At 40.2% G+C, this 9594-nt stretch overlaps 1 protein-coding gene across 1 annotated transcript; it reads right to left on the reverse strand.

The window, feature by feature from the left end:
• Positions 1-4412: 4412 nt before the first annotated feature.
• LOC110580445 (replication factor C subunit 3-like) lies at positions 4413-5499 on the reverse strand. The gene is given in 2 exon segments (XM_044919024.1): positions 4413-5355; positions 5357-5499. Coding segments are annotated over 2 exon segments (1086 nt in total).
• Positions 5500-9594: the final 4095 nt, after the last annotated feature.

The following is a 9594-nucleotide window of genomic DNA, read 5'->3' on the forward strand; positions in this document are numbered from 1 at the left end:
TGAAAAGCTTCTGCTTCATAAAGGAAACAATCAACAAAACTAAAAACCAGCCTACAAAATAGGAGAAGATATTTGCAAATGACATATCTGATAAAGGGTTAGTATCCAAAATCTATAAAGAACTTATCAAACTCAACACCTTCCAAAAAAATAATCCAGTCAAGAAATGGGCAGAAGACATGAATAGACATTTTTCCAAAAAAGACATCCAGATGGCCAACAGACACAAGAAAAGATGTTCAACATCACTCATCTTCAGGGAAATACAAATCAAATCCATGATGAAATACCACCTCACACATGTCAGAATGACTAAAATTAACAACACAGGAAACAACAGGTGTTGATGAGGAGGTGGAGAAAGGGGAACCCTCTTGTACTATTGGTGGGAATGCAAACTGTGCAGCCACTCTGGAGAACAGTATGGAGGTTCCTCAAAAAGTTAAAAATAGAAGCGTCCAGCAATTGCATTACTAGGTATTTACCTAAAGGATATAAAAATACAGATTCAAAGGGGTACATGCACCCTGATGTTTATAGCATCAATATCAATAATAGCCAAACTATGGAAAGAGCCCAAATGTCCATTGACTGATGAATAGACAGAGAAGATGTGAGATATATATATATATATAAAATATACATATGTATATGTATACATATACATATATATACATATATATGATCAAATATTACTCAGCCATCAAAAATAATGAAATCTCCCCATTTGCAATGACTTGGTTGGAGCTAGAGTGTATTATGCTAAGGGAAGTAAGTCATTCAGAGAAAGACAAATACCATATGACATCACTCATACATGGAATTTAAGAAACAAAACAGATGAGCATATGGGAGGGGAAAAAGAGAGAGAGGGAAACAAACCATAAGAGACTCTTAATAGAGAACAAACTGGGGATTGATGGAGGGAGGTAGATGGGGGATGTGCTAGATGGGTGATGGGTATTAAAGAGGGTACTTGTTGTGATGAGCACTGGGTATTGTATGTAAATGATGAATCACTGAATCTTATTCCTGAAACCAATATTGCACTGTATGTTAACTAACGAGAATTTAAATAAAAATTTGAGGAAAAAAAATCATGAGAAGAACAAAACAAAACAAATCCAGGGTAACTGATCCTGATTATGGTTGTCTCCAGAAGCTTTCCTTTCATAGAGTTCCCATTGCAGATGACCAGTGATGCCATGAAAACCTATCCATTTTAGTGAGCACTCCACCACTGGCATCATTGTAGGTTGTCTGGCACCTATGAGATTTAAATGGGGCTTTTAGCATTCATATTCTTGAAACTTTCATAAGTGTCATTTCTATTCCATGTGAAGTTCAATGTAATGCACAGAATGAGTAACCATGGCATCCAGCCTGGAAATGAATTCCTGCCTCAAATAAGAGAAAAACAAAGAGCAAGCCACACTTATCACATGCTTGTATCTGTCCAGAAACTCAAATGCCTTTCTAGGGAATAGAAGGTGATCAACCTGAAGCTGAGAAGTATTTAGAATGCTAAGTAATGGCAGCTCTGCTTCCCATGTTCACACAATCGGAGAATTGTGAGCATCTCTTCAGTCTGCTTACTTGGCAATGCTGAAAAATCAGTTACTGAATAAAATAACAAGTTGTCTTTGTTTTGTTTAGAGGTGTGCCAAAAACCTAACTTTTTTCTGTGAATAAACAGGTCTATATCCAAGATACAATTGATTTCTAAAGTGTAGAAATCACCTGAACTCTTGGCCATCTGCCAGTGATAACATCCTGCTATGTGTATATAGCACCTACACCTTCCTTGAGCACCAAAACCCACATCTCTCTGCTTGAATCTGGACTTGTCACTGCATTTTAGAGGTTATGGCATTAATATTCTTCCTACTTGGGGAATAGTGTTGGTGCAAAAAATGAAGGGGTCTAGACTCTCCTTATTCTGTGACTCCTGTGTCATTCACTTATTCATTCAGAAATATTTATTGAGGGTTCATTGTGTGCCAGACAGTATTCTTGGCCAAAGATACAAAAGTGAACAAGACAGACAATGAAATGAAAATGGAAAAAAATGTGCATATGTGTGGTGCACACATGCATGTGTGTATGAGAGAGAGAGAGAGAGAATGAATGAATGAATGAATGAATGAATGAATGAAAAAAAAATCCAGAAATTTTAAATAGAGCCAAGTGTCTATGTTTGGGTAATGACTTTAAACAGCCTGTCTGATGACTTTATATTTATGCTAAGATCTGAATCATGTGAAGGAGACTGCTCTGCAAAAGTTGGGGGCAAGGACAGCCCTTAGCAAAGAAATAACTAGTATCAGGCTTAAAAGTATGCATGGCTTTGTGTTGGAAGCTGCTTAGGCTTAATCACCATGAAACATGGTGATAGGGCAACAGGAAAGTGGGCAAGGGCTAGATCAGAAGGATGGGCAAGAGCTAGATCAAGTAGAGTGAGTAAGCCTTGATAAGGTACTTGGATGCTTGGACTATATCCTAAGAAGTATGGGATGTTGCTGGAAAGTCTAAAGTAGGAGAAAGTATCATGGTCTATGCTTTTAAAAAACAACCTTAGCTCTATGTGGAGAATGAAATGTCCAGGTCAAGACACCAAAAGCAGGAGACCAGTTAGGAGGCTGTAGCCTTGCCCAGGGCAGGACATTCTAAAAGCTTGAACAAGAGTACTGAGAATTCACAGAATTGACAGATTCAGGATATCTGTAGCTGTAGACTAAGGAAGACTTACTGGTATGACTGAAGTAGAGAATTCAAAAAGGTTGCTAGAATTTTTGTCTTGAGCCAAGTGAATAAAGCTGAGATATTGTTGGCAGAGATGAACAAGACTAGGTAGGTTTGGGGAACATTTCTGGAGTTTTGTTTGGGGCACTGTAGACATTTTCTCCATAGACATACATGGTGAGTAAAGTATATGATCTAGGTCAGAGGGCAGATATAGGTTTTGAAGACTGTGCATGTAGATGATTTGAAGCATAGGTCAGAATGTTGTCACTTAGAGCAGTTTTAGGTTCACAACAAAATTGATGGGGAAGTACAGAGAGTTCCCACATATCGTCTGCAACTACACATGCACAACCTTCCCTTCTACCAACAATTGATAAACCTACATTAACTTGATAGCTTATTTCTTTTTAGTGCTAAATATTATTCCATTGTCTGGATATACCACCATTTATCCTTTCACCTACCAAAAGACATCTTGATTTCTTTCAAGTTTTGGTGATTATGACTAAAGCTGCCATAAACATACATGTGTGGGTTTATGTGTTGACATAAGCTTTCAGTTCATTTATGTATATACCAAAAAGTGCAATTGGTATATCATATGATAATACTAGGTTTAGTTTTTATAAGAACTCACAAATGTTTTTTCAAGTTGGCTTGAAATTCTGAATTCCCATCAACAATGGATAAGTTTCTGTTTCTCCATAACCCCACCAGCATTTGGTATTGTCAGTATTTTGCAAAATATTTTCTCCCAGTCTGTGTCTTGTCTTCACATTTTATTAACAGTGTCTTTCAAAGAGAAGTCTTTGATTTTAATGAAGTCCAGCTTATCAATGATTTCTTTGATGTTGCCTTTAGTGTTGTATCTAAAAAATCATCACCATTCCCAAGATCACCTAGATTTTCTCCTGTTATTTCTAGGAATTTTATAGTTTTGTGTTTTACATTTAGATCTATGATTTTGGAGTTAATTTTTTTGAAAGATGTAAGGTCTGTGTCTTGATTAGATTTTTTTGTATGTGGATGTCCAATTGTTTCGGAATCATTTGTGGAAAAGACTATCTTTGCTCCATTGTGTTGCTTTTCCTCCTTTATCAAAGATTGGTTGACTCTATTTATGCAGGTCTATTTCTGGTCTCTCTTCTGTTCTATGGATCTATTTGTCTATTCTTTCACCAAAACCACACTGTTTTGATTACTGTAGCTTTATAGTAAGTCTTGATTGAAGTCAGGTAGTGTCAGTCCTCCAACTTTGTTAATCTTCAATATTGAGTTGGATATTCTGAGTCTTTTGCCTCTCTATATAAACTTTTGAATCAACAACCACAAAATAACTAACTTGGATTTTGACTGGGGTTGCATTGAATCTACAGATCAAGTTGGGAGGAACTGACATTTCAATAATATTGACTCTTCCTATTCATGAATATGGAATATCTCTCCAGTTGTTTAGTTCTTCTTTGATTCTTTTCATCAGCTTTATAGTTTTCTTCATATAGATCTAGTGTATATTTTACTAGATTTATATCTAAGTATTTCATTTTTTGAGTGCTAATGTAAATGGTAATGTGTTTTTTTTTTTAAGTAAAGTTAGTTTATTTTACCTGCAGCTCTTCCAATATAAACTGAATGTAAATGCTGATACTGAGAAATATTAGGAAGAATTAAGGATAGATGTCAAGATAACAAAATATCATGCCTTCCAATCCATCCTCCATGAACTTCTTATAAAGTGCCATAAATTTGGCCACAAATGCTTCCAAGTGATAAATGGCTTTGCTACCAAGCTGTAGACAATGTTCATAGTAAGCAGCTATCTGGGCCACTTCCCTTTTCAGTTGTCCATCGCAATTATGTAAAAGGTCTGAGAGAAGGCCCTTCATTATTATTTCAGGAAGAATACAATGAGTTAGAAGCTCATAAAGTCTTCCACGAACTTCAAGGAGTCTTTGTGGAGTCTGTTGACTGACAATAGCATTGGCGGTCTCCCAGAGATACACCTCCCAATCTGTTTCAGGGATTTCTTGATCTGCAGTAAAAGGATATTGTTGCACTCTGCAGGCTTCACACATAGGAAGGGCTTTTCGGAGATTCCTGCATGACTTTTCTACAAGTCGATGAGCCAGATGTGAAGGAAGATTTAGACCTTCCTTCTTGCACACAGTAGATAACACATGACAAATATCTTCAATGCTGGGAGCAGGCACACGAACTGCCAGGCACCTACTATGAATAGGTGGTATCATTTGAGATGCAGAATTGCAACACAAGATCAGTCTGCAAGTGAACATATACTTTTCCATGGTTCTACACAAGGCATGTTGAGCATCTTTGGTGAGTTTGTCAACCTCTGTCAATAATACCACTTTAAAATCTCTTTGAGAGTTTGTTTCAAGTTGCTGTGATTGTGCCACTGCTTTCAACATCCCCTGAATTACTACCCGGTCACTATTTCCAGCATCACTGGGATTAACTTCAAGGTGATAACTGCTTGCAATAGTGCTAATTTCAATTTTCTTTTTAGATGGAGTTGTGATGGTCTGATGTTCAATTCTTAATTTTTCCACTCCAACACCATAAAGTTCATGTAAAATACACATAATTCTTTTTTCCAGCACCTGATGGTCCATACACTAAGATATGAGGAAAATCACCACACTGCACCAGGTTGCACAGCTGGGCTGCTTGCTCGTTGTGATAGTCCAGCCATCCCAAGGAGCAGAGCCAGTATTTGCCCACCCAGAGGCTCATGCCAGCTCGAATTCCCGGGGTCAGACGCTTGAAAGTTCTGCGCGCGGGCACTCTCCCCGTCCGGACGCCAGTAATGTGTTCTTAACTTCAAGTTCTATTTGTTCATTGCTGATATATAGGAAAATTATTGACTTTGTATATTGACTTTGTATGCTGCAAACTTGTTGTAATCACTTATTAATTCCAGGAAATGTTGTTGTGGTGGTAGTGGTGGTGGGTTTTTGGATTTGCTGCATTGATATTTCATTTGCAATAAAAATAGTTTTATTACTTCCTTCCCAATCTCTACACCTTTTATTTCTTAACCACTAATTTTTAAGGTTCATTTCAATATCAACATGTTATGAATACATATAAGTAGGAGACTATTTGATATTTTAGGAATAAAACTAAAAATTCTGAAATTCTACGTCAGCCAAAACTAATTGGCAAGGACAAATGCCATATGATTTCACTTATATGAGATACTTAGAGTAACCAAATTCACAGAAACAGAAAATGGAATGGTGGTTGCCAGGGACTGAAGGTAGTAGGGTATGGGGAGGTATTTTTTAATGGGTACAGAGTTTCGGTTCTGGAAGATGATAAAAGTTCTGAGTTGGGTGGTGGTGATGTTTACACATTAATGTGAATGTACTTAATGCCACAGAACTGTACACTTAAAAATGGTTAAGGTGGTAAGTTTTATGTTATGCATATTTTGTTAATAAAAAAGGTGATTAGTAAGTTATTTTGTTGCTAATGGATTTAGAGCCCTCACAGCAAAACACTGATAAAACAAGGTTGTGTGTGTGTGAGGGGGTTGTTTTGTTTTTTTTTTTTTTGCTTTTGCTTTTTACAGAATCCACCTGTTACCAAAATAATTAACAGAAACTCTAAAATCCAAATAGTTTCTAAACAAGGTTCAGTAACTAAAAGGCATAAGCTTTAAGACCACAACAAAACAGTGGCAAAGTGGTAATTAACTCAGGTCCTTTACACACAGTCATTCCAAACACCTGTTCTCTTTTCTCTTCTTTTTCCCTCTTTGGTAGCTGCGATTGAGAAATTATCATTTATACCTGATGCTTCCACTCATTCAGAGGCATCCATAATGTGTCCATAAACAATCATGGATAATATTATCAAGAAGAATATAGGCTTTTTTAGTTTTTTGGGGGGGGATTTTTTTTTGTTTTTGTTTTTACCATTCATCAATTCCCAGAGCACTGGACATTCACTTTCTGGATACCCTAGTCTCTGAAAGGGAGTAGCTATCAACCTCTTCCCAGTGTGGCTACCATCTTCTGCCATGATCCTGCCCTCATTATTTTCCTCTTATTCATCATTCTCTTCAACTTCCCTTGGTCCTTTGCTGCTATGAGAATCTACAGTTCCTCCACTAGAGTTCTGAGGCGTAAAATTTGACAAATACTTAGCAAACCATATTCTCATGTGAAGACCAGTACACTGGGGCCATGGATTCCTGCCAATGCACCATGCATTACCAACACTTACTCAGTAGCATGAGTTGCATTATAGAATAGGATGGAGCTCTCAGGACTCCAGCACTAGCTAGGTGATGTTGGATAATTTACTTCCTGTCTCAGGTTGATTTACCACCCTGGAACAAGAATTAAGTATAATAGTTTCTTTGAGAGGAGATCCCAAGAGTCCTCAGTGGGGGAGAGGGGGAGTGATACAGGGTAGGGTAGAAAGATAGCAGGATGTATCATTTAGCAGGTTACCACTGTGAACAATCAGTCCCACAGAGGCACACTGACAGAAGATGTAGAACATGCTTCAGAGTGATCCTCTTGCTAGTGGCAGGAAACTCGGGTATTTGTCTACCAGCTCCCACCTGGCATTGGTTGAGCCTGCTTCCTGGGGCATTGAGTTTCCAGCACTCCTGGCCCGCCCTGTACCCCAGGTCCTGATCATCCTGCAAGCAGAGGTGTTCTCAGAAGCAGCTTTTGGCACATAAGCCTGAGAATAGAAGAAAGACTGGCAGGCTGCTGATAGTGCCTACACTAACTTTCTTCAGAGCCTCTATGTCTTCCCATTTTCTTTGGCATATTATGTGTTTGTGTGTAGGGAGTTATCACTTCATGGGTTTCTTGCATGAGTTATATTGGATAATGTATGTAAACATGTAAACACAATGTATCCATCAGGATTCTTAGTGGCAGACAACAGAAATCCACTCTGGCCAGTGGTAACAGATGGGGATTTATGAAAGGGTAAGGCAGGGCTTAAGGAACCCCTGGAAGGGACAAAGAAACAGAAGTGAAAATTGTGCATCTAGAAACAATTTTCCAGGTGCTCTGTCCTCTGGAACAACTGACTCTGTTCCCCCTTGGAAGCTTGTAGCCCCACCAGGAGGTCCCTTTCCCAGCACAAGTGTCCACCTCGGGGTCTGGGTACCTCCTGCCTCCCCTGTCCCTTCCCATTTGGCATGATAGCAGCATCCCCCTGACCCCAGGGTTCCTGCAGGTCCATGGTAGACTTCCCTACACCATGCCCACAATTCTTTAATACGCTTTAATTAGCCTTGCCTCAATTACATCTGCTTCCAGTCCAGAACTTTGCTAACACAGTGTCACACCAGGCCATGCTCTTCTATTCTGACCTACTCTGAGGCTGCATCTCTCACAAAGAAAAGATGGAATGGCTCACAGGACAGGTTAAATTTGGGTGTGTGGGGATGGCAGGGAGAACAGTCTGGAACACCATTCTGGTCAGAGGTATGCTTGGAGCCAAGGAGGCCCCTACCTGACTCAGAGTTAAGGTGAGCAGCATCAAAAGGCAGGGACATCCCTGGGAGAAGCAGTGGCTGAGCTGCTGAAGGTCCCCACTGGCCACACACTGGACTTCAAGATTTCCTGTCCAAGGTTGCTGGGGCTTTGGAAGCAGGAGATGGCAGACCTGAAAAGACATACTGCATGCATCTCCGCTTCTGTAAAAATGACGTTGTGAGAATCACATTCTATAAGCCTAGTACACATGGCATGCACTCAATAAAGAGCAAGTACATAATGCCATAGTTAGGCAAGAGAATTCTGTCTGACACTAGTTCTGCTAAAAACTAGTTGCATGACTGTGGAGCCACTTGCCATGCTGGCAACTTCTGTGTGAGGGGACCAATGCCCCTCGAGGCAAATCATGACCTATGGGGACAGGCAACCCATGGGGACAGGCAACCCATGACTCCATAGGGACAGGAGCCTGTGAATGAATATTCTCATTATCTGTGTCTCTGGTGGAAGGGCTGACTTGGTTCTTGGTATGTCCCTGGGGTCTGAGCCCAGTTGCCCACAGTGTAATGGGCTTCATAGGATGGCATTCCCTCCCTTCTCTTCTTTGCAGTCCTCCCCCCAGACCCTGGATCACTCAGGGTCTACTATAAAGGGGCCTGAGCTTAGATGGTACCCGATGGAAATTTGCTGAGTTTAACTGAGAGCTTCCAAAGGTGTCTGGGGTAAGAAGCACATCACTGCTATAGGGACACATATGTTGTCATTCTGTGAACAGCCATCGGCTTCTGCATCTGCTGAGCACCATCAAAGTCAAACACGGAGACTGCCACCCAGAAAGCCTAGGTTGTCTAAGGACAGCCAGTCCTTCCTTGTCTTTTCAGAGCATGGATGAAGAAGAGCAAATCAGCAGTGAGTACATTTCACTCTGGGCTGGGAGATGTGGGCACCCATGGCACAGGAGTATCTCAGCAGCTTTATGGCAGGAATGTCAGGAACCTGCTCTGAAGACCAGAACTCCAGGCTAGCCCTGCAGGCTACTAAAATGTAGTCTCCCTAGTTTTTGCATCTTGAAGTCCAATACACTCAGTTAAAAGAAAAGATGCCATGCCTTGACTTTCAACCATAAGTCAGCCACATCCCACATTAACTAGCAGGTCAGAAGTGACATTCCAGTGCAAGCGTTCATGTTCCCCTGGGAGCAATTTGGGGAATGAATTTATCTCAAGGATTTGAGGATGGACAAGGGGGGACAGGAATGAAGGTCTGCTTACCACAAAGGTGGGAATCAGAAAGTTGACTCATCAAAAGAACCAACCCTTCTGCCTTCAAAGGTGTGACCAGGATTTATCCCAGTGGCTGT

The sequence above is a fragment of the Neomonachus schauinslandi genome, chromosome 10 (assembly GCF_002201575.2).
Source record: "Neomonachus schauinslandi chromosome 10, ASM220157v2, whole genome shotgun sequence".
In the NCBI taxonomy this organism is placed as follows: Eukaryota; Metazoa; Chordata; class Mammalia; order Carnivora; family Phocidae; genus Neomonachus; species Neomonachus schauinslandi.